A 27444-nucleotide genomic window follows, 5' to 3' on the forward strand; every position below is an offset into this window, starting at 1 on the left:
TTGATAACTTATTTACAGTATTTCACTTTTTAATGGGTATAGTATTGCTTACTAGGTGTGGTCTAATGAATACTGTAACCACTCCCTCTTTAAATCAGGGTTTATTGGAAAAAGCTGTTCAAAAGAGGACATTGTATTATCATTTCTTTGTACTCCCTGACGAAGGGCATTGCGCCGAAACACGTCAGAGTTTTTAAACTTTGTTTCCATTGAACATGCCATACAAATAAAGGCATTTTAATTAATTATATGAAGAGTGTCTTGGTCCTCCTGCCTTTTTGATGACCCATTTACCCCTTTTAACAAAGAGCACCTTCTGTCTACCAAAATCTACTATTGTGTACCTGTACCCTTCCTCCTTTTTCTACATGGAAACCATGCTTGGAAGTATTTGATACCATTCCACTCATTCCGCTCCAGCCATTACCACAAGCTCATCCTCCCCAATTAAGGGGTCACCAACCTCCTGTGGTGTGTGTACATGCGTGCGTACAGTATACATACTGTATAAGGCCCCTAAATGTGTTCCTACTTTACCCTCCAGAATAACAAAGAGGATGATAGGTCCCTTGCCCTTCTTGACTCCACCCCTCCACCCACCCCCCGAGCGCTGCGACTAGACAGGATGACCCTCACCCACCCAGGGGCCATGATGGATGACCCCAGGGAATTCCGCAGGTATTGACAGCCAATCATCATCGATGATGTAGTGCTCGTATGGTTCGTTCCTTCCCTGTTTCTCTTATTCCTTCTGTCTCTTCTGTCTCTCAGTCTGTCAGCAGACGGCAGCAGTTCCAACAGCAGTCAGGACTCTCTCCACAAAGCCAGTAAAAAGAAAAGCATCAAGTCTTCCATCGGCCGCCTTTTTGGGAAGAAGGAAAAGGGAAGGATGGGCCCGGCTGGGCGAGAGTCTGCCTCTCTGGGTGAGAGAGAATTGAAATTATACTCGGAAAAACTACATATCCCATGACTTTGCTTTAAATGTGTTTGAACTGCAACAGGTCAAAGTCCACCTGGTGTTGACACCCATATTTGTAGTCTTTGTAACCCCTGACCCCCTGTGTCTCTCAGCCTCTACGCCTTCTGAGGACCTCAGTACTGGGGATTCTATGGGACTGACCAAGGGGAGCATGACAGGAACTGTTGACAACCGCCGCAGCAAAAAGAAGTGAGTCTCAGGGAATATCACCCTCCGATTCATTTCTCTCCTGACGTCATTTCTCTTTTCCAGTCTCTGTTCCACTGCTTTTCTTCCTCTCTTTCAGAAATCACTTTTCGTTTTATGCTTATTCAACCTTTGTTTCCCCCGGTCTCTCTCTCCCAGACATGAGCTGCTGGAGGAGGCGTGTCGTCAGGGTCTTCCCTTTGCATCCTGGGATGGACCCACTGTGGTCTCCTGGTTAGAGGTACTCATAGATGTTTGATAGATAGATGGGAAACCTTTATAGTCATATAAACCCTCACGATCACTACATTCTAGCCAATCCGTTTCTAGCTCACCTCTTTCCCTCTCTACTCCAGCTGTGGGTGGGAATGCCAGCGTGGTACGTGGCAGCCTGTCGTGCCAACGTGAAGAGTGGTGCCATCATGGCCAACCTGTCTGACACAGAGATCCAGAGAGAGATTGGCATCAGTAACCCCCTGCACCGCCTCAAACTGAGACTGGCCATCCAGGAGATGGTGTCCCTCACCAGCCCATCTGCCCCGGCCAGCAATCGCTCTGTTAGTAGTCTCACTAGTACACACTCACAGAACACAAACCGTGTAGACACAATTATAGAGGTACACATGATACTATATTGATATACACACATATACGTACAGGTAACTGTCAAAATAAAGGAAACACCAACATAAAGTGTCTTTACATTTACATTTAAGTCTTAATAGGGTGTTGGGCCACCACGAGCCTGAACAGCTTCAATGCACCTTGGCATAGATTCTACGAACTTCTAGATCTCTGTTGGAGAGATGCGACCCCATTCTTCTATGAGAAATCCCATCATTTGGTGTTTGGTTGATGGTGGTGGAAAACGCTGTTTCAGGCGCCACTCCAGAATCTCCCATATGTGTTCAATTGGGTTGAGATCTGGTGACTGAGACGGCCATGGCATATGTTTTACATCGTTTTCATGCTCATCAAACTATTCAGTGACCACTGTGCCCTGTGGATGAGTGCATTGTTATCTTATGGGGGCATAGCCATGGTAGCCAAAATAATGGCCTGCCCAGCATTTTTATACATGACCCTAAGCATGATGGAATGGTGATTGCTTAATGTAACTCAACTTAATTAACTCAGGAACCACACCTTTGTGGTAGCACCTGCTTTCAATATACTTTGTATCCCTCATTTACTGAAGTGGTTCCATTATTTTGGCAGTTATATGCACATTTACATTATGTGCAGAGATTAACATAAAATGTTACATGCATTCACTGCAGACTCATCAACACACAAACAATTTAGTTTTTCTGACAATCATGTTTTCTTTCTTTCCTGTCTTGTGACCACAGTCGACCAGTAACGTGTGGATGACCCATGCTGAGATGGAGTCGTTAAACGCAGCCACCAAACCGGTAAGTATGTTTGTCCTGTTATGTTAATGTCTCAACATTTTCTAGACATTTAACATTGACATTCATCTAACATTGACATATATCACAGGAGGTTGGTGGCACCTTAAATGAGAAGGACGGGCTCATAGTAATGGCTGGAACGGAATTTATGGAATGGTATCGAACACGTGTATGATACCATTCCATGTACTCCATTCGTCACATTATTATGAGCCATCCTCCCCTCAGCAGCCTCCTGTGATCTACAGTGCATTCGGAAACTATTCAGACCCCTTCACTTTTTCCACATTTTGTTAAATTACAACCTTATTCTAAAACATATTAAATTATATATTTTTTCTCATCAATCTAAACACAATACCCCATAATGACAAAGCGAAAAAAACAAGCTATTAGAAATGTTTGCAAATATATTAAAAATTAAAAACTGAAATACCTTATTTACATAAGTATTCAGACCCTTTGCTATGAGACTCGAAATTGAGCTCAGGTGCATCCTGTTTCCATTGATCATCCTTGAGATGTTTCTACAACTTGATTGGAGTCCACCTGTGGTAAATTCAATTGATTGGACATGATTTGGAAGGGCACACACCTGTCTATATAAGGTCCCACAGTTGACAGTGCATGTCAGAGCAAAAACCAAGATATACGGTTTGAAGGAATTGTCTCTAGAGCTCCGAGACAGGATTGTGTCGAGGCATTGAAGGTCCCCAAGAACACAGTGGCCTCCATCATTATTAAATGGAAGAAGTTTAGAACTACCAAGACTCTCTTCCTAGAGTTGGCTGCCCGGCCAAACTGAGCAATGGTCACTCTGACAGAGCTCCAGAGTTCCTCTATGGAGATGGGAGAACCTTCCAGAAGGACAACCATCTCTGCAGCACTCCACCAATCAGGCCTTTATGGTAGAGTGGCCAGACGGGAGCCACTCCTCAGTAAAAGGCACATGACAGCCCGCTTGGAGTTTGCCAAAAGGCACCTAAAGGACTTTCAGACCATGAGAAACAAGATTATCTGGTCTGATGAAACTAAGATTGAACTCTTTGGCCTGAATGCCATGCGTCACGTCTGGAGGAAACCTGGCACCATCCCTACTGTGAAGCATGGTGGTGGCAGCATCATGCTGTGGGGATGTTTTTCAGCAGCAGGGACTGGGAGACTAGTCAGGATCGAGGGAAAGATGAACAGAGCAAAGTACAGAGAGATCCTTGATGAAGACTTGCACCAGAGCACTCAAGACCTCACACTGGGGTGAAGGTACACCTTCCGACAGGATAACAACCCTAAGCACACAGCCAAGACAATGCAGGAGTGGCTTTGAGATAAGTCTCTGAATGTCTTTGAGTGGCCCAGCCAGAGAAGAATGTGAGAAACTCCCCAAATACAGGTGTGCCAAGCTTGTAGCGTCATACCCATGACAACTTGAGGCTGTAATCGCTGCCAAAAGTGTCTGAATACTTATGTAAATGTGATATTTCAGTTTTTTATTTGTAATAAATTTGCAAACATTTCTAAAAACCTGTTTTGATTTGTCATTATGGGGTACAGCCTTCCCTGTAGCTCAGTTGGTAGAGCATGGTGTTTGCAACACCAGGGTTGTGGGTTCGATTCCCACGGGGGGCCAGCACAGAATTTTTTTTTAATGAAATGTATGCATTCACTACTGTAAGTCGCTCTGGATAAGAGCGTCTGCTAAATGACTAAAATGTAAATGTAAAATGTACTGTGTGTAGATTGATGAGTAAAAAAAACAATTTAATAGAGGTCGGCCGATTATGATCTTTCAACGCCGATACCGATTATTGGATGACCAAAAAAAGCCGATACCAATTAATCGGCCGATTTCTTTTCCCATTTATTTGTAATAATGACAATTACAACAATACTGAATGAACACTTATTTTAACTTAATATAATACATCAATAAAATCAATTTAGCCTTAACTAAATAATGAAACATGTTGAAATAATGCAAAAACAAAGTGTTGGAGAAGAAAGTAAAAGTGCAATATGTGCCATGTAAGAAAGCTAACGTTTAAGTGCCTTGCTCAGAACATGGGAACATATGAAAGCTGGTGGTTCCTTTTAACAAGTCTTCAATATTCCCAGGTAAGAAGTTTTAGGTTGTAGTTATTATAGGAATTATAGGACTATTTCTCTCTATATGATTTGTATTTCATATACTTTTGACTATTGGATGTTCTTATAGGCACTTTAGTATTGCCAGCGTAACAGTATAGCTTCCGTCCCTCTCCTCGCTCCTACCTGGGCTCGAACCAGGAACACATCGACAACAGCCACCCTCGAAGCAGCGTTACCCATGCAGAGCAAGGGGAACAACCACTCCCAAGTCTCAGAGCGAGTGACGTTTGAAACGCTATTAGCGCGCACCCGCTAACTAGCTAGCCATTTCACATCGGTTATACCAGCCTAATCTTGGGAGTTGACAGGCTTGAAGTCATAAACAGCTCAATGCATTGCGAAAGCTGCTGGCAAAACGCACGAAAGTGCTGTTTGAATGAATGCTTACGAGCCTGCTGGTGCCTACCACCGCTCAGTCAGACTGCTCTATCAAATCATAGACTTAATTCTAATATAATAAACGCACAGAAATACGAGCCTTAGGTCATTAATATGGTCGAATCCGGAAACTATCATCTCGAAAACAAAACGTTTTTTTCTTTCAGTGAAATACGAAACCGGTCCGTATTTTATCTAATGGGTGGCATCCCTAAGTCTAAATATTCCTGTTAAATTGCACAACCTTCAATGGTATGTCATAATTACGTAAAATTCTGGCAAATTAGTTTGCAACGAGCCAGGCAATGAACGCAAGAGCAGTGACACAATTTCATGTTAGCAGGCAATAGTAACTAAATATGCAGGTTTAAAAATATATACTTGTGTATTGATTTTAAAGAAAGGCATTGATGTTTATGGTTAGGTACATTGGTGCAACGACAGTGCTTTTTTCGCAAATGCGCTTGTTAAATCATCACCCGTTTGTCGAAGTAGGCTGTGATTCGATGAGAAATGAACAGGCACCGCATCGATTAAATGCAACGCAGGACACGTTAGATAAACTAGTAATATCATCAACCATGTGTAGTTAACTAGTGATTATGTTAAGATTGATAGTTTTTTATAAGATAAGTTTAAAGCTAGCTAGCAACTTACCTTGGCTTCTTGCTGCACTCGCAGGCTCCTCGTGGAGTGCAATGTAAGGCAGGTGGTTAGAGTGTTGGACTAGTAACCAGGTTGCAAAAACGAATCCCCAAATCCCCCCTGAACAAGGCAGTTAACCCCTGTTCCTAGGCCATCATTGAAAATAAGAATGTGTTCTTAATCTGACTTGCCTAGTTAAATAAAGGTGTAAAAAAAATAATACAAAATAAAAATTAAAAAATCCGCAAATCGGTGGCCAAAAATACCGATTACCAATTGTTATGAAAACTTGAAATTGGCCCTAAATAATCGGCCATTCCGATTAATCGGTCGACCTCTACAATTTAATCAATTTTAGAATAACTCTGTAACGTAACAAAATGTGGAAAAAGTCAAGGGGTCTGACTACTTTCCGAATGCACTGTACATATATATTGCTCTACAGTTATAACTTATACTGCTCAATTAGGAGTCAAACTCTTTATCTCTCTCCCTCTGACCCTCCCTCTCTCATTCTCTCTTTCTCTCTCTATCTCTCTCTCTCTCTGAGTTTGTGGGACTACTAGACCTTGGTGTTGAGCATCTTCTTCTCTCCCTCTAGTTTCTGTTTCTGTGTAAACTGTTTCACACTAATGAACCGTTCACTAAACTGTTTCACACTAATGACCCGTTCACTAACACACTGTTCCTCCCTTTGTCTTGTCCTTCCTGTTTACTCTCTTCTCCCTTCCTCCCTCTGCTTTTCCTCCATCCATCTGTCTTGCCTGCTCCCCCTATCCTGCTCTGCCTCTGTTCTCTCGCTCTTTCTGCCCATGTCTCTCTCTCTCCTGTCTATCTGCATCTAAGGAGCTGAAAGAGATTAGCTGGGATCAGGTAAGGAATGGAAGCACTGTATTAAATGGCATCAACATATAACACACTAATTACACTATTGTATGTGACCATTGAAAAACAAATGATTAAAACAGAAAAGTACTATAAGTAATAATCGAACTACAACTGAAACAAATGAGACACTAGTGGAGTCCTCTTCTGCATCTCAGATCCTGGCCTATGGGGATATGAACCATGAGTGGGTGGGTAATGACTGGCTGCCCAGCCTGGGTCTGCCCCAGTACCGCTCCTACTTCATGGAGTCCCTGGTGGACGCCCGCATGCTGGACCACCTGACCAAGAAGGAGCTGAGGGGACAGCTCAAAATGGTGGACAGCTTCCATAGGTACGTATGGCCTGCTCTCGTCTGTCTGTCTCTCGCTCTCTCTTTCTGTTGCTGTTATTAACCTCGGCACCTGGGTGAGTAGGCGTTTTTCTGCCTCGAGGGGGTGGTGAAAAGCAAATAGACAAATTCCAGTTCCTGCAAATGAACAATGAATTCTTCTTCTGCAACTGTTTCCCACTCCCACTTCACTCACTGCCTTTCCTTTTCTGTCTGTCATTCTTTCTCTCCCTTCCTCTGTTGACACACTAGCTCTCTCTCTGGTGTGTGTGTGTTCGTGGCATGGGAAACGTGCAGGTGTTAAAGGATATGTTGAAAGATTTCCTGCTGTTGTGACACTCTCACTCTGCAGGTGTGTCTCCAGGCCTTCTCAGGGTCAAAGACACCGGAGCGCTCTAATGCTTTATCTGAGTACAGGTGAGTCAGTCGCCATGCCCTCTATTAACCGCCTGACCTTTTGACCTCTCTTGACCTTTGTCAGGGTTAGTTTGCATTATGGCATAATGTGCCTGAAGCGCTTGAACTACGACCGCAAAGAGCTAGAGAGGAGGAGAGAAGATAGCCAACACCAGAACAAAGGTGAGTTCCTCCTCACTGACATTATATCCTTTGTTCCAATTTAGTGCTTCTCATCCATCCATCCATCCATCCAACCATCCATCCAACCATCCATCCAACCAATCCTCCATTCAGTAACAATCAAAACCTTGATTGATGATTAGTAGAATCAGGTGTTTCACTGCTTGGCTTGAGCAAAAGTCTGCACACACATTGGCCCTGTCAGTGTAAAATCCAGTCACCCTGTGGGTTTCTTTGAGTGAGAATCAGGTGTTCTGATATTTTCTGAAAGATGCCTTCGTCCCACTACCCCTCTGTGTAGATGTGATGGTGTGGTCCAACGAGCGTGTGATGTGCTGGGTGCAGAACATCGGGCTGAAGGAGTACGCTGACAACCTGACAGAGAGCGGGGTCCATGGGGCCCTCCTGGCTCTGGACGACACCTTCGACTACACCGACTTGGCCCTGCTGCTGCAGATACCCAATCAGAACACACAGGTACACCCATCTAACCAATCAGAACACACAGGTACTCACCCATCTAACCAATCAGAATACACAGGCATGCACAAGCCTCACCCCACCCACTAATCAGAAGTGATTAAATGCCTTCCCCTGCTCAGATGTAACATGCAACAACCAATGGTTGTGTGCCATGTCATCGACTGTGTTGTCGGGACCAGATTGCTATAACATATGATGTGGTTAGCAGATACTTCAAAATAAAATAAAGTTTATTGGTCACGTACACAGATTTCCAGATGTTATTGCAGGTGCAGCGAAATGCTTTTCACACTTAACATACCTATCCAGGCATTGAAATATGTGTCATGCGTCAGCAACGCTTGGACAGAGAAACGCGCCCATAAACTGGATTCTGTATCTCCATAACAGCGTCTCCAGGCTAACTGCTAGCTGGTGGATGACAGTTGTATCTCAGTAACAGAGTCCCCAGGCTAACTGCTAGCTGGTGGATGACAGTTGTATCTCAGTAACAGCGTCCCCAGGCTAACTGCTAGCTGGTGGATGACAGTTGTATCTCCATAACAGCGTCCCCAGGCTAACTGCTAGCTGGTGGATGACAGTTGTATCTCAGTAACAGCGTCCCCAGGCTAACTGCTGGCTGGTAGATGACAGTTGTATGTCAGTAACAGAGTCCCCAGGCTAACTGCTGGCTGGTGGATGACAGTTGTATGTCAGTAACAGAGTCCCCAGGCTAACTGCTGGCTGGTAGATGACAGTTGTATGTCAGTAACAGAGTCCCCAGGCTAACTGCTGGCTGGTGGATGACAGTTGTATGTTAGTAACAGAGTCCCCAGGCTAACTGCTGGCTGGTGGATGACAGTTGTATGTCAGTAACAGAGTCCCCAGGCTAACTGCTGGCTGGTGGATGACAGTTGTATGTCAGTAACAGAGTCCCCAGGCTAACTGCTGGCTGGTGGATGACAGTTGTATGTCAGTAACAGAGTCCCCAGGCTAACTGCTAGCTGGTGGATGACAGTTGTATGTCAGTAACAGAGTCCCCAGGCTAACTGCTGGCTGGTGGATGACAGTTGTATCTCAATAACAGAGTCCCCAGGCTAACTGCTGGCTGGTGGATGACAGTTGTATGTCAGTAACAGAGTCCCCAGGCTAACTGCTGGCTGGTGGATGGCAGTTGTATCTCAGTAACAGAGTCCCCAGGCTAACTGCTAGCTGGTGGATGACAGTTGTATCACAAGTAACAGCGTCCCCAGGCTAACTGCTGGCTGGTGGATGACAGTTGTATCTCAGTAACAGCGTCCCCAGGCTAACTGCTGGCTGGTGGATGACAGTTGTATCTCAGTAACAGCGTCCCCAGGCTAACTGCTGGCTGGTAGATGAAAGTTGTATGTCAGTAACAGAGTCCCCAGGCTAACTGCTGGCTGGTAGATGAAAGTTGTATGTCAGTAACAGAGTCCCCAGGCTAACTGCTGGCTGGTAGATGACAGTTGTATCTCAGTAACAGAGTCCCCAGGCTAACTGCTGGCTGGTGGATGACAGTTGTATGTCAGTAACAGAGTCCCCAGGCTAACTGCTGGCTGGTGGATGACAGTTGTATGTCAGTAACAGAGTCCCCAGGCTAACTGCTGGCTGGTGGATGACAGTTGTATGTCAGTAACAGAGTCCCCAGGCTAACTGCTGGCTGGTGGATGACAGTTGTATCTCAGTAACAGAGTCCCCAGGCTAACTGCTGGCTGGTGGATGACAGTTGTATCTTAGTAACAGAGTCCCCAGGCTAACTGCTAGCTGGTGGATGACAGTTGTATCTCAGTAACAGAGTCCCCAGGCTGACTGCTGGCTGGTGGATGACAGTTGTATCTCAGTAACAGAGTCCCCAGGCTAACTGCTGGCTGGTGGATGACAGTTGTATCTCAGTAACAGAGTCCCCAGGCTAACTGCTGGCTGGTGGATGACAGTTGTATCTCAGTAACAGCGTCCCCAGGCTAACTGCTGGCTGGTGGATGACAGTTGTATCTCAGTAACAGAGTCCCCAGGCTAACTGCTGGCTGGTGGATGACAGTTGTATCTCAGTAACAGAGTCCCCAGGCTAACTGCTGGCTGGTGGATGACAGTTGTATGTCAGTAACAGAGTCCCCAGGCTAACTGCTGGCTGGTGGATGACAGTTGTATGTCAGTAACAGAGTCCCCAGGCTAACTGCTGGCTGGTGGATGACAGTTGTATCTCAGTAACAGAGTCCCCAGGCTAACTGCTGGCTGGTGGATGACAGTTGTATCTCAGTAACAGAGTCCCCAGGCTAACTGCTGGCTGGTGGATGACAGTTGTATGTCAGTAACAGAGTCCCCAGGCTAACTGCTGGCTGGTGGATGACAGTTGTATCTCAGTAACAGAGTCCCCAGGCTAACTGCTGGCTGGTGGATGACAGTTGTATGTCAGTAACAGAGTCCCCAGGCTAACTGCTGGCTGGTGGATGACAGTTGTATGTCAGTAACAGAGTCCCCAGGCTAACTGCTGGCTGGTGGATGACAGTTGTATCTCAGTAACAGAGTCCCCAGGCTAACTGCTGGCTGGTGGATGACAGTTGTATGTCAGTAACAGAGTCCCCAGGCTAACTGCTGGCTGGTGGATGACAGTTGTATGTCAGTAACAGAGTCCCCAGGCTAACTGCTGGCTGGTGGATGACAGTTGTATCTCAGTAACAGAGTCCCCAGGCTAACTGCTGGCTGGTGGATGACAGTTGTATGTCAGTAACAGAGTCCCCAGGCTAACTGCTGGCTGGTGGATGACAGTTGTATCTCAGTAACAGCGTCCCCAGGCTAACTGCTGGCTGGTGGATGACAGTTGTATGTCAGTAACAGAGTCCCCAGGCTAACTGCTGGCTGGTGGATGACAGTTGTATCTCAGTAACAGCGTCCCCAGGCTAACTGCTGGCTGGTGGATGACAGTTGTATCTCAGTAACAGCGTCCCCAGGCTAACTGCTGGCTGGTGGATGACAGTTGTATCTCAGTAACAGCGTCCCCAGGCTAACTGCTGGCTGGTAGATGACAGTTGTATCTCAGGCATGCAGGTGAAACTGATCGTAGTGTATATCAAATGAAGTGACTAGCCTGATTCTTATCATCTCTCCTCTAGGCTAGACAACTCCTAGAGAAGGAATACAACTCCCTCATCTCTATGGGAACAGAGAGAAGACCAGATGAGGTATTAAAGAACACAGTACGCTTAGTTCAGAAACTATGTGAAGACCGCATTTTCCACCTCATACAAGTCATTCTTTCTAACTTGACAATGTTGACAGACATAACCTTTTTTCTTTATTTCTCTCTCTTTTTCTCTCTCCCCTCCCCCCTCTTTTCTCTCCTAATTTTCCCCCTTCTCTGTACCCCCCTCCATTAGGATGGGACTAAGACGTTCACCCGCTCCCCTTCCTGGAGGAAGATGTTCAGGGAGAAGGACCTTAGGGGGGTGACCTCAGACTCATCGGAGAACCTGCCTGCTAACTTCCGTGCCTCCGCCATCTCCACGCCCTCCGTGACCCTGAGAAAGGTTCAGAGTGACGGTGAGAAGGATGACCTCTCCCCCTAACCTCTGACCCCTCCCTTTGGCCACGCTCTCAGATTCCTATTTGTTCCGCTTATTACACCTCCAGGGCTATTCTTCTATTATCACTCAGGTCACGCTTTGGACAATTTATGACCCCTTACAACCCTGGATAACACATATTTACTATGGGCTAGTCATACTGATTTATTAATGAGAAAAACAACTATATTTGTCTTGAAGCGGTTTGCGTGTTACGTAAGAGAAAAAATGTAAGACCAGTGTCACATGCGAGTATGTTCCGATGTACCCCATTCATAGAAGCTTACTAACTTTTGCGCCGATTGATAATAGTATTTTCTGTCTGGGGAAGTTTTGTTAAAAGCCTTGACGCTTGCTCTAAATGTTAACACGCATCGCCTGTGGTACAGTTTTGGAAACATAAGGAACTTGTCTTTCATATCAGCGAGAAATAATTTTCGAAAAACAAAAGGTGAAATTACTACACACATTTATAGGCTTCCCATACGGCCATATTTCCAATGTTACAGCGCTTGACAGAGGAGACTGAGTAGACTACCTGTGCTAATTAGCATTCGGCGTCTCAGGACAACTGTGTGTAAAAGGAAGACGGACGCCACAAACGGGTTGTCACTGAAAGATACTGTCGGCTCAACTGTTTTAAAACCAATTAAAACAGTCTACAGTAAGTGTATATTCTGCATTTGTGAAATTATTTCGATGTGACATGAAAGTAGAGAGCGTTGTGTTTCTAAAACCTTATCACAATTGAGAGTCGAATCACGTTTAGATGAAGTATTTTGTCTCTAAACAGAACATGTAAGGTCCTTGGACTATAAGGAGTAACATTATGCTCCTTTAGTCCATTATTGGGCTAGTTCCAACACTGATGGCATTAGCTTGGATATTCATATGCAAAACCTCCAGTGGCTCGCTCCTACAGGACACAGCAGGTTCAGAGGGCAGGGCTACCACAATTTCCTCCTCCCACAACTTTATAATAGTACATCATGGAAAAGTTCAATGCTATTTTGTCGTTATTTTGATCTTGTGTCTCTCTCCTTCTTCTCTCTTAGTGAACTCTGGGCCTCGCGGTGAGGCAGCCTCAGTCAGGACATACTCTTGCTGAAAGACACGGAGGTGAGAAGCCCTCAACCAACACATTAAACACATGCAGTAGCTAGTTGGAGTTCTCGCATGGTTTGATTTGCAACAAAACCTTCAGGCATGCCAGATAGCGTGCATGTGTGCATATTGAAGTGGTTTGACTTGTTTTCAAGCTACATTGTTTGTTGTGGTGCTGTGTTCTGAGCTTTGGTTATATCATTGTTTGTGGGTGAGGTCTTTAGCGGTGGGCTTGGTTCATTGGTTGGTGGGGATTTGGTTTGAGTGAAGTCAGGAGGACAGTGGTGTGTGTGTGAGAGTAATCCTGTGTTTCTCCTCAGGGCCATGGTGACTGGATTACGACTGGACTGCCCTCCTCTCATTCATTCACAGGAGGGGAAAGCAGCAGAAAAGCAATGAATATATACATTTATTAAATATAAATCTATTGGTCTGACCATTCTGCAATAACAGAGATAAAGAAGAAATGACGAAGATGGAGAAACAACAAAGGGAAAAGGACATGAAGAATGTATGAAATATTGACAGGATATATACTGTACGTACATGACTAGAAGGGTAGGATGAGGCAGGACGACTGTTTTATCTCTCTCTTTGTTCTGTCTCAATATGTGATTGTTCGATGTGGAGTTGTGTGCTGAGGAGGAGGAGACTGGTGTCCAGTGTCACCCATTGTGGCTCTCTATCTGTTAGGTTCTATGGTGCTGTCAGGGGTTCTCCTAAGTTGGTTAGAGTGCTGCAGTAAAACCATGTCCCCATTCAGGCCGCCATCTTGGCTCCAGCCACATCAGAGGGGCAGCAATCCGCTCCTCTACTCATGGTTTATCCATTGGCACCTTGAAAGCTGAGAGGCTCTAGGCTCTAGAGTAATCTCTTTTGAATGGAATCTATTGTGGAGATCAAAGGCCGGGCCACAGCAGCAAGGATACGATGGGATGGGGGGGCCACAGCAGCAAGGATACGATGGGATGGGGGGCCACAGCAGCAAGGATACGATGGGATGGGGGGCCACAGCAGCAAGGATACGATGGGATGGGGGGCCACAGCAGCGGGGATACGATGGGATGGGGGGCCACAGCAGCAAGGATACGATGGGATGGGGGGCCACAGCAGCAAGGATGGGATGGGGGGCCACAGCAGCGGGGATACGATGGGATGGGGGGCCACAGCAGCAAGGATACGATGGGATGGGGGGCCACAGCTGCAAGGATACGATGGGATGGGGGGCCACACAGTCATTGTGTTAAATCGCTGTGATGTAATTTAGTCATTTGTAGGTATCCACTAAAGCCAGTTAAATTAGAGTGGGGGGACATGTTGTTGAGGCCAGGTTACATACTGCAGGTCTAGTACAAAGCCCAGGGTAATGGCGTTCTAGATGTGGTGGACTTTACAGCTCTCATCATCAGCTCAGGTTCATTGGGTGCCCCTGAAAGATGAGGGGAAAGATGGAGGTGTGACGAAGGCGAGATAAAACAGTCAAAGTGACCAGAAGAAAAGAGGATGGAGACGATTAATTTACTGCACGCAAGCCATAACAGAAACCAAGAGAGGAAGGATGATAAGCAGATCCAGGAAGAGAGAAGAGACCGTTGGAAGTCAAGAAAAACCTTTAGCTTCTGTGTTACGATGCATGTCAAACAACCAAGATGACAATGAAGTCAACTTTGGGGGGTGAAGATGATACACATATATCTGTAGAAATCTAACCTATGAGGATGAAAGCCTGGGGAACAATTTGTAAAATGTATGTATTTTTATTTTAATTTTTTATGTTTTTATGATAACTATATTTATTTTCGTTATGTATGTATGTATTGAATAATTGTATGTACATGTTCATTTAATACTTAATTCTTACTAATTTAATTTGACCTAATTTGAAAAGTAAATATGAAACATTAAAAATGGTCATTAAAATATGCTACCGTATGTGTACATTTTGAAAACAAATTGTGTTATGATTGAAAAACAAATATGAATGACGAAGATGATAATACAAATTGAAAATAACACCTGGAAAATAAACAGTAATGAAGATGATGGTGATAAGAAGACAAAATAAAGTGGTACTACACATCCCAATGTGTGTTCTCACTTTGTGTACCTGGAGTTGGCACGTGTGTAGACAACAGGAGAGTGTGTAAGGGGAGGAGAGGCAGTGCTTTGTGTATTTGTGAGAAGCATGTTCAGCATGTATATACTGTATGTGTATATGACAGAAAGAGAGGCAACACACACCGATAGATCACAACATTGACACATGCCGGAAGACCATTATGCATAAAAATAATGATAAAATAAGTTATAATAGTTTATCTTTTACTTATGGAATAAGAAACAGGCCTTTACAATATACATACATGTATTACAAAAAGCCAGATGTATAAATATGTTGTACTGCATATACTATAGAGTGCAGAGTTCAAACTGCAAACTGAGGCGAATGGAATTCTTCAATCATCTAATGATCTAACTAGAGGGAGAGATAGAGATAAAATGCTTCTGTGGTTGTCACACTGCTGCATGGTTTCTATTGGTCACGCAAATGTTCTGATCACATATGATTGGCTACACTGTAAATGGACTGTTGCTCTCATGACAACAGTATGGGCATCATGATGACACCCAGCATTGTGCTCACAGTATACATGGCTCAATTCTCCTCTCTATCTTACTATTAAAGCACTCAGTGATAATGTTCTCTGCGAGACTTCACAAAGGAGGACTGGGGATGGTCAGTGCTCAGTATGGAGTGTTGAGCAGTATCAGGATAAATCACTAGGTGCTGCCAGTCCCTTCCTCTCCCATTCAGAGCAGAGGCCAGACACCAGAGGCTGGAATCATGTAACAACAACAAACCTATCATTCCACATACCTTTCTCTATAAATATACATACTTTCATACATAAAAGCATACTGTTCACATATTGTACACATATATAAAGAAATATATTAATTTAAAACTCATGCTTACATACAGTATTACTCAGCAATAACATATATGATATGAAAACAATTATGAAACAAACAGTACTTTTTTTAAATCACTATTTTGATATGATAGTTTTCCCTAAGTTGTAGTGTTGAGGTTTTATTGTTTTTGTGTAGTCACACTCACTGAGCCCGTGATGGGTGGAGGGGTTGTCTCGCCTACACTCTTTAAAAGAAGTGCTATCTAGAACCTAAGGGTTCTTTGGCGGTCCCCATAGGAGAACCCTTTGAAGAACCCATTTTAGTTCCAGGTAGAACCCTTTTGAGTTCCATGTAGAACCCTTTCCACAGAGGGTTCTACATAGAACTTCAAAAAGGGTTCTACCTAGAACCAAAAAGGGTTCTCCTATGGGGACAGCCGAAGAACCCTTTTGGAACTCTTTTTTTGTAAGAGTGCAGCTATCATAAGAAGAATGCACTAATGTAAGTCGCTCTGGATAAGAGGCACCCTGGCCTATAAAGTAACACCTACTGTCTCATTGACATTACATCCAATGTCCCAAGCATTATCTGTGTTAACATTTCTTCCACATTATCCTCTCCACCTTTCCTCCATCTCCTGCCCTCACTCCCTTCTTCTGTTTTTCCTGGTTACTCTGGACAGTAGGACACACACGCAGGACGAGTTGATGCGGACCCACCTCCAGCCCTGCAGACCGCTGTTGTCAACAGTGAGGGCTCGGACATATGTGTCCTTGGCCTTACACTGACTCACCCACTGCCTGATGTCCACGCCCCGGCAGCTGGCCCCGGACACACCTACGGCCTCTGTCACTGCCCCCCCTGCCTCCCGCTGCGGCCCACCGCCCCACTGCTGCCCCTCCTGACGGCAGCGAGTCTCATAGAAGTACTGCTTAAGCGTCCCCTTGAATGTCTTGATCTCTGGCACGATGTTGACTGTCTTACCCTTTTCGTCGATGACCGTCGTCTTGTTCGTTACCCACACGCTCTCCGACTCGCACACCGGCATCTCACCCCGCCTGGTGTGGGACAAGTGCGAGCGCTTGTGCCTGGGGGCGGGGCGAGGGGGCTCCCTGGCTCCACTGAGAGTGTCCACCCAGCTCAGCGGCACACTCCTGTCCGTCTCTCTGTCCCCATGACCCTCCATGTGTCCGTCTGCGTCCGACACTTCCTCCTCCTCCTCCTTGTCCTCTCCTTCTATGGGCAACATGCCTGACTCCAGCATGAGGAGGAGGGGCGGGTGCTCTGGAGTAAAGGCAGAGAAAAGGACCCGCGGGTGTGCATCTAAAAACAACAGCTCTTGCTTCTCCTTTACACCTCCCAGCCCCTGACCCAGCCCTAACCCTAGTCCTACTTCCATTCCTTCCTCTGACAGATCCGGACCTTTCCCAGCCCCTGCCCCAGGCCCACCCTCCCTCCCCTCCTCTCCCCTGTTATCACTGCTCTCTTTCCTAGCCTCTGCTCTCTGCGGGGTCCTCTGACTGGAGGGATCTGGCCCAGTTTTACTGTGGTGTCCAGCATTAGTGGAAGGTTTGTACGTTTCCACCACATACATGTTGGGAGGGCTGAGATCCTGTTCATCGGTCCTGGGGTCTAGAGAGTGATGATGGTTTTCCTTCTGAGCCATGTCTCTAAAGCTGCTGTCATCACCAGCTCTGCTGCTGTCTGGTTTATAGTCTTCTTGTACATAGTTCTCCTGGGAGGGGTAGTCCTGATAACTGTTGCCATTGGTGCTCCTGAGTTTTCCTCCATCAGTGTTAGAATATTTATTTAAACCAACGCTGTTTGTGTTTTCTGTATGTAAATTGCTTTTTGACAGATAACTTTGTTGTTTTCGCTTCCCTTTCAAAGTTTGCACCTCCTCTTTAGTTATGGAGAGGTTATTGTAGTCTTTCTTGACACCCATCACGCTGAGGTGTTTTGTACTGTCTGTTCTTCCAGAATCAGCTGTCACATTGTAGTCCTTGAGTGAGGCATTACTGTGGGAGTTGTAGTCCACAGAGGCCTGAGGAGCTGGAAGTGTGGAGTAAGATCCGGGGGAGCGACTGGAAGAGTCATCGATGTCCTCTGTGTGGTTGTCCAGGCTACTGCCAGGCTCCGTCATCTCAGCAACAGTACTGGTCACAGGGTTGTGAGGGAAGGGCAGGGCCGAGGCAATCACCATGGCAACCAGGGGAAGCCAGTGCATCACTCCCAACACGTATCAACTGAGGATGGAGAGACAGGTATGGGGGGAGAGCGAGAGAAAGAGGAGAGAAAGAGAAATGGGGTTAAAACAGTGTTCAATACAGTAAATGTGGAACTCTCATGAAAAGGTAAAACAAGCATTTTACTGGTGCTAACCTGTAGCTTTACTGTTAACTCTAGAAGTGTAGAGGTAGCTTTATAATCTTAGCAGAACTCATGGAAAATGGGCTCAGTTTATCCATGTGAGGAGACTGTGGAACAATGGACATGCAGCAGAACAGATCCCCTGCCTGCCCGGTTGGCTGCCCAGTTGGCTGCCCGGTTAGCTGCCCGGTTGGCTGCCCGGTTGGCTGCCCTGTTGGCTGCCCGGTTGGCTGCCCGGCTGGCTGCCCGGCTGGCTGCCCGGTTGGCTGCCCGGTTGGCTGCCCTGTTGGCTGCCCGGTTGGCTGCCCGGTTGGCTGCCCGGTTGGCTGCCCGGTTGGCTGCCCGGTTGTTGGCCTTCAAATGGAGCCTCTATAATCCTGGTATGTGTGTAGACTGTGGGTCATACATCTCACAGCCAAAGGAAATGAATTACAACTCAAGCAGTCATAATGAGGCCTTAGGGTTTCGAAAGGCTTTTTTCAACTTTTAATGGCATAAAACATCAAATGTTTGTAGTTGCAGTTGGTCCTCTGTGCACAATCTATGGTTGTGTGCGAAGTAGTCCCTTTGGTCAATTCTATAAACAGATTTGGTTTGGTGCATATCAGTTTGCAAAAACATACATGAGCATACAAGTAAATACCCAAGCTTTGATCCAATAAATGTTTTGCCTTGTGGCAGAAAATAAGGAATTTTACAGTAATAACTGAACTAATCACTTAATTGTTGTTGTGACAGATGCTGAACTTAGATTTGGAAACATTAAAAAAGTGAAACCAGAAATACTTGAAGAACAGTTTTCCTTCTAAAAAGCTCCAGAAAATCCTGGCCCTTGGCCAATTCTCTGAAAGTTTACATCACAACCTCCTTTGAACACAATGTTGAATGATGAGTGATACCAGAGGAACCTTTAATTAACCGCTTCACTAGTACTTCCAGAGAAGCTAAACACCTTCTTCACACGCTTTGAGGATAACACAGTGCCACCGACGTGGCCCGCTACCAAGGACTGTGGGTTCTCCTTCTCCGTGGCCAACTTGAGTAAGACATTTAAACGTGTTAACCCTTGCAAGGCTGCCGGACCAGACCGCATCCCAAGCCGCGTCCTCAGAGCATGTGCAGACCAGCTGGCTGGAGTGTTTACGGACATATTCAAACTCTCCCTATCCCAGTCTGCTGTCCCCACTACTTTCAAGATGTCCACCATTGTTCCTGTACCCAAGAAAGCAAAGGTAACTGAACTAAATGACTATCGCCCCTTAGCACTCACTTCTATCATCATGAAGTGCTTTGAGAGACTAGTCAAGGATCATATCACCTCTACCTTACCTGACACCCTAGACCCACTTAAATTTGCTTACTGCCCCAATAGATCCACAGATGATGCAATCGCCATCGCACTGCCCTATCCCATCAAGAACAAGAGGAATACCTATGTAAGAATGCTGTTCATTGACTATAGCTCAGCATTCAACACCATAGTACCCTCCAAGCTCATCATTAAGCTTGGGCCCCCCAGGTTTGAAGGTAGGAAACAACACCTCCACTTCGCTGATCCTCAACACAGGGGCCCCACAAGGGTGTGTGCTCAGCCCCCTCCTATACTCCATGTTCACACATAACTGCGTGGCCACGCACGCCTCCAACTCAATCATAAAGTTTGCAGACGACACAACAGTAGTAGGACCGATTACCAACAATGACGAGACAGCCTAAAGGGAGGAGGTGAGGGCCCTGGGAGTGTGGTGCCAGGAAAATAACCTCTCACGTAACGTCAACAAAACAAAGCTGATTGTGGACTTTAGGAAACAGCAGCGGGAGCAGCCCCCTATCTACATTGACGGGACCGCAGTGGAGAAGGTGGAAAGCTTCAAGTTCCTCGGCGTACCCGTCACTGACAAACTGAAATGGTCCACCCACACAGACATAGTAGTGAAGAAGGCGCAACAGTGCCTCTTCAACCTCAGGAGGCTGAAGATATTTGGCTTGATACCTAAAACCCTCACAAACTTTTACAGATGCATCCTGTCGGGCTGTATCACCACCTGGTACGGCAACTGCAGGGCTCTTCAGAGGGTGGTGCGGTCTGCCCAACGCATCACCAGGGGCAAATTACCTGCCCTACAGCACCAGATGTCACAGGAAGGCCAAAAATGATAATCAAAGACAACAACCACCCGAGCCACTGCCTGTTCACCCCGCTATCATCCAGAAGGCGAGCTCAGTACAGGTGCATCAAAGCTGGGACCGAGAGACTGAAAAACAGCTTCTATCTCAAGGCCATCAGACTGTTAAATACTGTAGCCATCAGTAGCACCTTAGAGGCTGCTGCCCTATATACATAGACTTGAAATCCCTGGCCACTTTAATAAGGGAACACTGGTCATTTTAATAATGTTTACATATTGCATTACTCATCTCATATGTATATACTGTATTATATTCTATTCTGCTGTATCTTAGTTATGCCGCTCTGACATTGCTTATCCAAATATTTATATATTCTTAATTCCATTCCTTTACTTTGGATTTGTGTGTATTGTTTGTATTGTTGTGAAATTGTTAGATATTACTTGTTAGATATTACTGCACTGTTGGAGCTAGATACACAAGCATTACGCTACACCCACAATAACATCTGCTAAACACGTGTATGAGACCAATAAAATTTGATTTTAACCAATTCCCTGATCCTCTGTCCTCTCACTCACACCTGCCACCAGAGGGCAAAGCACACCATCATATTCAACTTGATACGTTTTCAAGATAATATGGTACTACAATAATAATCTATTGACTGAGCTTCAGTGTCATATTAGTATGTCAACTATGGCATTGGATTGGCAGTTTCATGTAAAAGTGTAACATTAAGGATTTTTTGAAAGGACATTCTACTCCAAATTGTAATTATGTTCTCTTCCTTTAAAACTCTTCTGAAAATCGAGGACAGTTTCCTTTTATCTCATGACCTCAATGACATCCCCAGCCAATTATATATGAACCCTAAAAATAATTTAGCTAGTGTAAAGTTACTGTATAATACTTATTACATACATCTACATATGTAGGATCTTAATTTGAGCCAGTTTGCTACAGCAGGAAAAGAATCCTGCAGCAACAGGAAATGTAAATTATTATGTTTATTATAATTGTCCTGCAGCAACAGGAAATGTAAATTATTATGTGGATTATAATTAATGGACATTTTTGTATGGGTTGATGATTTTCCCTTTACGAAAAATCAGTCTGAAATTTCAAAGCGGAAATTACAAACTTCAGAAGCCTTTTTAAACCTCAAATACACAACAAGTTTTAAAATATCCTGCATTGCAGGAAAGTTATCCTGCAACAGGGTGATCAAATTAAGATCCTACATCTGTATTAATAGGGTTGGCTCATAGAGATAGTTAGAGGACTCAACATTGTATCTGTCCCATTATGGCGTCTGTGAGAGCATGGACAGCGCCATTGAGGCCATCTCCATTTTGAAATAGTTAATTTTCTTCTTCTACTACTTCTGAGTTGGTAAACAAACTGAAAAAGTGCATACTGACACCTGGAGTGTGTTGTTTGAACAGGTATAAAGCCACGGTTGGTGATTTACTGTCACCTGCAGTTATGGCTGATTTCCCCCCCATGATCTGGATGGAATTATGTGATCCTTCCTTAACCCATAGGAAGTCCCACCCAGTTGACTACTTCAAAATGGTAAAAGTCCTCAATGGCGCTGCCCATGCTCAAACTGGATTTTGGGCACTAGAGTCCTCTATCTCTATGGTTGGCTGCACTTCCAGGATTCCAAACTAGCTAGCTAGTTACCTGGGAGGTTTCTTGGATGGTCTGATGAGAATCTGAGGAAGATATGTAACTTGTTATAACTTGTCGCTCTGAACTTGTCACTCTGAACTTGGCGCCAACAATTTAGCAGCGGCTATGCGCCACTGTTAAAGGAATATAAGGGAAACACTGATCAGTACAGCAACAACACATGCCTTCCTCTGGTTCGCGTTTTGTCTGAAGAGGCCTGCTACATATGTGGCATATCATGATGGTGTCACACATCATGTAGGACTAGTCAACCATGATTATGAGGATTCCTCTGGGAGAGCATAGGGCCTCCACCCAGAAAAATATGAACCCACTTCCAACACTGAGTCATGTGTCACTTCTATTTATCTGTTGTTATGTGAAAAAGGGGAGGGGGACATTTAGAAAGAGTTAAAAAAGGTAGAATGCTCAGAATGTCTGTGATGTGGGTTTACTGCTACCTTCAGGTGTCCCCAGACCAGACAACAGACTGAGAAAGGGGAAGGGGGAGACTGAGTGAGGGGCAGGGAGAGAGAGATAAATAGAGGGGGGTAGATAGGAGGTGAGAGAGAAAGACAGAGAGGGAGAAAGAAAGATACAGTGAGAGAAAGAGAAATGACAGGAAATTCACTACACCTGACCACACCTGGGACACAATAGTGATTAGTGAAAGAACCAGAACATTAGATGACACATCAGCCATGCATTTATGCTTGCATTCTGTGGGCCTCGTTCCCTGGTGATACGTACATCACATCAAAGGACTCGTTTCCTGTTTTCTCTTATTGGCACAGGGCCGTCCGTAAGTTCGTAAACACAAGTGTGCTGTGTGCTGTATGCAAATAAATTGTCCTGAAGTGCCATTCTGGGTTCTGGTTAGTTCCAGCCCAGACAGATGGTGAGCTGCAGAAGAGCACTGTCAATTATAGATGAACATGCACTGTGCCATGTGGCAACAGACAACACAGACAGAGATAGAGACAGAGACAGAGATAGAGACAGACTGAGACAGAGACAGAGACAAAGACAGAGAGAGAGACATAGACAGAGAGAGACAGAGACAGTCAATTATTCAATCAGTGGCATTATGATCCCCATGTATTTTTATACATGGGGATTATGTATATAAAGTAAAAAACATTTTAAGGCTGTGTGTGTGTTTAGTGGAAGAGCTGGTTGTAAGGTTTTCTGAGAAAACACACCAGACAGGCAGGCAGACACACGCGCTGGAGACCATATCAGCGAGCGATGTGTACTCTGTTGCACAGGAGCTTTTCATCATCATGCTCCATTTGCTACAATGACACGCGCCATTTACACTCCCTGCCTGGCCAGACAAGGACCTCCTCACTCCTCAGCTGGATAAGACCCAAACACTGTCCCAACCAGCAAATCTCAAACAATCTCACAAATGAATAGACAACCCAATCCCCCATACGAACACACTCGGCAGGGGCGAAAATCTGATATCAACTTTGGAGGGGACAATTACATTAAAAATTGAGAACCTTTCATAATGTTGCCAAACAAAGACTCAACAAACTTACCTGAGACTCCCTGTCTCTGCCAGTCTGTCCCTGCATATCTGTCCCCAACTCTGCTGTTTGTGTGCCATCTGTTGCCTGCTCTGCCTAATGACATCATTTTGAAACATTCCATTAGCATTTCACTTCTTTCTTATGAACATTTTATCAACTAGTCTGAGATATTAGGCTACTAGGGTTCTTACTTTGCGTTTTGGTGTACTGAAAAATACTCTGATGTCCGTCTTTTTTCTGCCATTTTTCTACCTGGCTGGCTACACACACACACAGTATGTAGGTTATTTACAGTAGGAGATGGGCTTCTATCATCTTATCTTCTATCATTCTATATGGGCTTCGATCTAAAAGGTAGCTAGCAAATGTGAAACGGATTGCAGTGACAAGAGTTGACAGCTGTATGAGTTCACCATTTACACAACATATGCTGCAACCTTTTGTAATTTTAATCGTTTGTTTCATATTGGCTGGCTTCTAACAATAGCTGAATTTGCAAAGCTAGCGAGCACCAATTCAGTGGTGTTTGCTATAATCTTTGCTACCCGGGTTAAATAAAGGTGAAATAAAATATATAAATTTGCGACAATTTAGCTTTTGCAACGAGACCATTAAATATATTTAAAACAATGGTAGAAGAAAGTGTAGTTCTGTTCAGTTTATCGCTAACCTTATCACAGGGACTTTGAAGCACTAACTTACATGCATGCTGATCTTGGAATAAATTGACGATAGCAAAGATTCCATCTTTGACGACGCCACATAAATGGAATAGGTACTAGCTAGCTTAATAGTTAATATTTGCGCGCTAGCTCTGCATATTCAGCTAGTGTGTGTGCGCGATTGACTGGATTAACCTCACATCAGTTACGTGCATTGAGTGCCTTTCAGACAGTAGATACGACCTCTACGTTACCTAGCAAGCTAAGGAACTGGCAGTGGATCAAACCATTGTGAGGCAAAGGGTGGGGGGGTCGCAATCTTTTGAAACTTAAAAACGCGCTATTAAGTGTCTATAATCAGCACAATTGCTTTCATTGCGTATTATTAATATTATTTAAATTACATAGTTATGTTTCAGTGATATATTGGGGGGGACAAATCATATTTTTCCCAGGATGGGGGGGTCGTGTCCCCCCCGTTCCCCCCGGGATTTCCGCCCCTGACACTCGGTCTATAGAAAAAACATCCCAAAACCACAGATTCAAAACTATAAGAAAACATTAGACTTTCCCAACTAATTTACAAAACCTCCAAACATTATCCAAACGAACAATCCAAACCCCAAACCCTGTCAAAACAAACCTTCTAACCCCAAACCAAAACACTCCCCCAAGTTCCTACAGAAAACCAAACTGCCCAACAGTTCAAAAACACACTCATTTTTTAAATGATCTTCAAATAAACAGACACAACATAACACTGCTACAACAAAGTCATACGTACAACTTACAGCTAGGCCTAAATCTCACAAATAAACCTGGTGATTAGGGATAGGTGCCTTATGGTTGTTGGTTTGACTAATCTTTTAGATGGTTACCTGAGAAGTATATTGTGGGTCTGAAATGACAGAGAAGGAGGAGTGAGAGAGAGGATGGAGAGGAATGAGACTGGGAAGCTAGAATTAGTCTGGGAAGCTCTGTTAGGAAACAGTGAGAAGAGAAATCCATTAAGCTGGCTCCACACCTGGCAGTGGCTACTGTGCAATTATCCTGTTAACAACTAATCCCCTTCATGTGTGGGTAATGGGCCGGATGTCCATTTGTCCGTCTGAGATGATTCATTATGTCAAGGCCCAGACCAGTCGGGATAATCATATCTCTTTGGAGTCAACACATAACCTTATGGACGTGTGTGTGTTCTTCATAGCCAAACTGTGACAGAGATCAACTTCACGCCTGTGACACCTGCTGTGCCTAGAGCAGAGGAAACACTACAGCAGGTTAATGTTTGTCTTTGTTTTTCTCTGTCTCTGTATGGCCTGAGACTGAGTAAAAGCATTGTGCTCATGAGTTTTGAGCACGTAACAGTGCTTAGCAGTCCTTCTGCGCAAACATCCCATTAATTATTATTCTATGATTGTGTCATTCCACGCTTTAGTCTAACTGGGTATCTACCCTGGCCTCTCTCTGGCCTTGGCTCGGTGTACAGCTCTTTCAGTTCACATTTCCCCACACACACACACGCACGCACGCACGCACGCACGCACGCACGCACGCACGCACGCACGCACGCACGCACACACACACACACACACACACACACACACACACACACACACACACACACACACACACACACAGCATCTTAATTTGAGCCAGTTTACTATAGCAGGAAAATAATCCTGTAGAAACACAAAATGTGAATTATTAGGTGGATTATAAATAATGGAATTTTTTTGGTAGGGGTTGATACATTTTTCGTTAGGACACACACACACACCCCACACACAAAAAAGCATACACACACACACACACACAGCATAAACATGAACATACAAGAACCTGTCAAATCTAATCAGGCACTAACCCAAAGGATAAATGACAGTCAATCTGATCATAGGAAGAAAGGAGAGCAGCAGTGCAGTGTGAATGAAGCTGTCTACCAGAAGGAAGCCTCCATGAAGGAAACATTCCATATGGTACCATGTTGTTACCTAATCGTCGTTGAAAAACCCAGAACGTTTTCCTTAAGCATTTAACCAACTGAAGGTGGTGCACATGTCATTATTTACATGCAAAGGGCCACGTTTGCACGGCAAATTAAGCATAATCTGGAAGATTTCCTGCTGTTCTTTGGTTATTTTTATTTCAATGACTGATATAACCATTGATTCTTCAAGTATATAATGCATTATTCCTCATGAGTTTAATATAACTGTCTTCTTACTCCATTACAACACAACATATAAGGTTGTAGGCCTTATTTATTTCAGTAAACAAACAATGTATTGCTGCAAAATGCTTTAAACTATCATGCATGCAATAGATTGTCAGTACTTGCATTCAAAGCCCCACTATGAATTCGAGAGTGGTTACATTTCCTAAACCCCATCGCTCAGCTTCCTACCAAACCAAGTGAGGGTCTGCTGTTGGGTTGAAACACATACTCAGGATTGTGGCTTTAATGCACTCCGCTACTGGTAAAGGAACATAATCATAGTAGTCTAATATTTCAGGGATATTATGCACTTAATGCCATTAATTACTTTTAACACAAGAGGTAAGCAACAGCCTAAATCTCCAAAACTCCCACAAAGTAGACTATAGGCAAGATTTCAGTAGATTATGGATCAATTGGCGTGATAACCTGTCAATTTCTGTGATCTCTAGCATACACCTGCAGATTAGGAATAGGTTATATCCGTAGCCTATTATTTTATCTGAATACTTGTGAAAGAAAAAAAAACAGTGATGGAAAATTCAATTAGGCTATCCAACAATGCGCTGTGGCAACCGAAAGTGTCCATAGCTCGTGTTAATACATATGCAAATAAATTAACATATACATGAACTGCAGTTTGTAAAAAGGACATGACAAGTAAATGTGTACCGTTTAGGTGAGATCCGGACCACGCGTCCTTCCAGTTGACACCACATTGGTTATAGACTAATGGTCCGAGAGAGTTGGCGAAGTGGTAAAACTCTCAATATTGGTTTAAATGAAAAAGTAACGTTTTCATATTCAATTCAAATTAACTTCCCACGTCACAAAAAAAAAGTTTATTCTATCAGTTAGCCATGTCCGTTTGAATTAAACAACAATAATTTTAAAAAACGATGGGAAGAAAAAATAAATATTCAAAAACAGCTCCGTCCTAACAGCGCTTAAACAAGACAGATAACGCGAAGTTTGCTAAAAGAAAAAATAAAGATATATGCATGATTCGGTCAAGATCTCATCCTCCTGACGTTGTTCTTCATATTCCATGAAAGAGGAACTGTAATTTATTTATATTGAAGTCGACATACACAGTAAACTAATCGACGTCTCTATAACGACTGGCAGCGAAGCGCTGCGGTCCGTTTAGGCTACGTTGGGATCAACAAAGTTTGTCAAATTCTTCCCAGTTCTCAAAAACTCCGCCTGTAGCCTGAACGCGAATAGCTTCTGGTTGCTTTTA

At 44.4% G+C, this 27444-nt stretch overlaps 2 protein-coding genes across 2 annotated transcripts in view; one reads left to right on the top strand and one right to left on the bottom strand.

Annotated features, from left to right (window-relative positions):
- Positions 1–14771, top strand: part of LOC106593156 (liprin-alpha-3) — a 35784-nt gene extending 21013 nt beyond the window's left edge. The window contains exons 19-32 of the mRNA XM_045720221.1: positions 545–678; positions 772–923; positions 1072–1168; positions 1325–1406; positions 1522–1722; positions 2518–2580; positions 6595–6621; positions 6792–6967; positions 7446–7543; positions 7845–8020; positions 11137–11205; positions 11401–11563; positions 12642–12705; positions 13011–14771. Coding sequence (XP_045576177.1) covers positions 545–678; positions 772–923; positions 1072–1168; positions 1325–1406; positions 1522–1722; positions 2518–2580; positions 6595–6621; positions 6792–6967; positions 7446–7543; positions 7845–8020; positions 11137–11205; positions 11401–11563; positions 12642–12694 — 1491 coding nt within the window. The 3' untranslated portion in view covers positions 12695–12705; positions 13011–14771. The remainder of the gene's footprint in view (positions 1–544; positions 679–771; positions 924–1071; positions 1169–1324; positions 1407–1521; positions 1723–2517; positions 2581–6594; positions 6622–6791; positions 6968–7445; positions 7544–7844; positions 8021–11136; positions 11206–11400; positions 11564–12641; positions 12706–13010) is intronic.
- A 220-nt stretch (positions 14772–14991) lies between these two features.
- LOC123723923 (uncharacterized) lies at positions 14992–27444 on the bottom strand. The gene is made up of 2 exons (XM_045720222.1): positions 26874–27444; positions 14992–17852 (listed from the first exon to the last, which is right to left on the bottom strand). Exon 2 carries the CDS (start codon positions 17831–17833, stop codon positions 16250–16252), a length of 1584 nt encoding a protein of 527 aa, XP_045576178.1. The 5' UTR covers positions 17834–17852; positions 26874–27444; the 3' UTR covers positions 14992–16249.

Source organism: Salmo salar, chromosome ssa06, assembly GCF_905237065.1.
Source record: "Salmo salar chromosome ssa06, Ssal_v3.1, whole genome shotgun sequence".
In the NCBI taxonomy this organism is placed as follows: Eukaryota; Metazoa; Chordata; class Actinopteri; order Salmoniformes; family Salmonidae; genus Salmo; species Salmo salar.

Coding starts and splice junctions, on each gene's coding strand:
- LOC123723923 (XM_045720222.1), bottom strand. CDS start 17,833: ATGCACTGGCTTCCCCTGGTTGCCATGGTGATTGCCTCGGCCCTGCCC.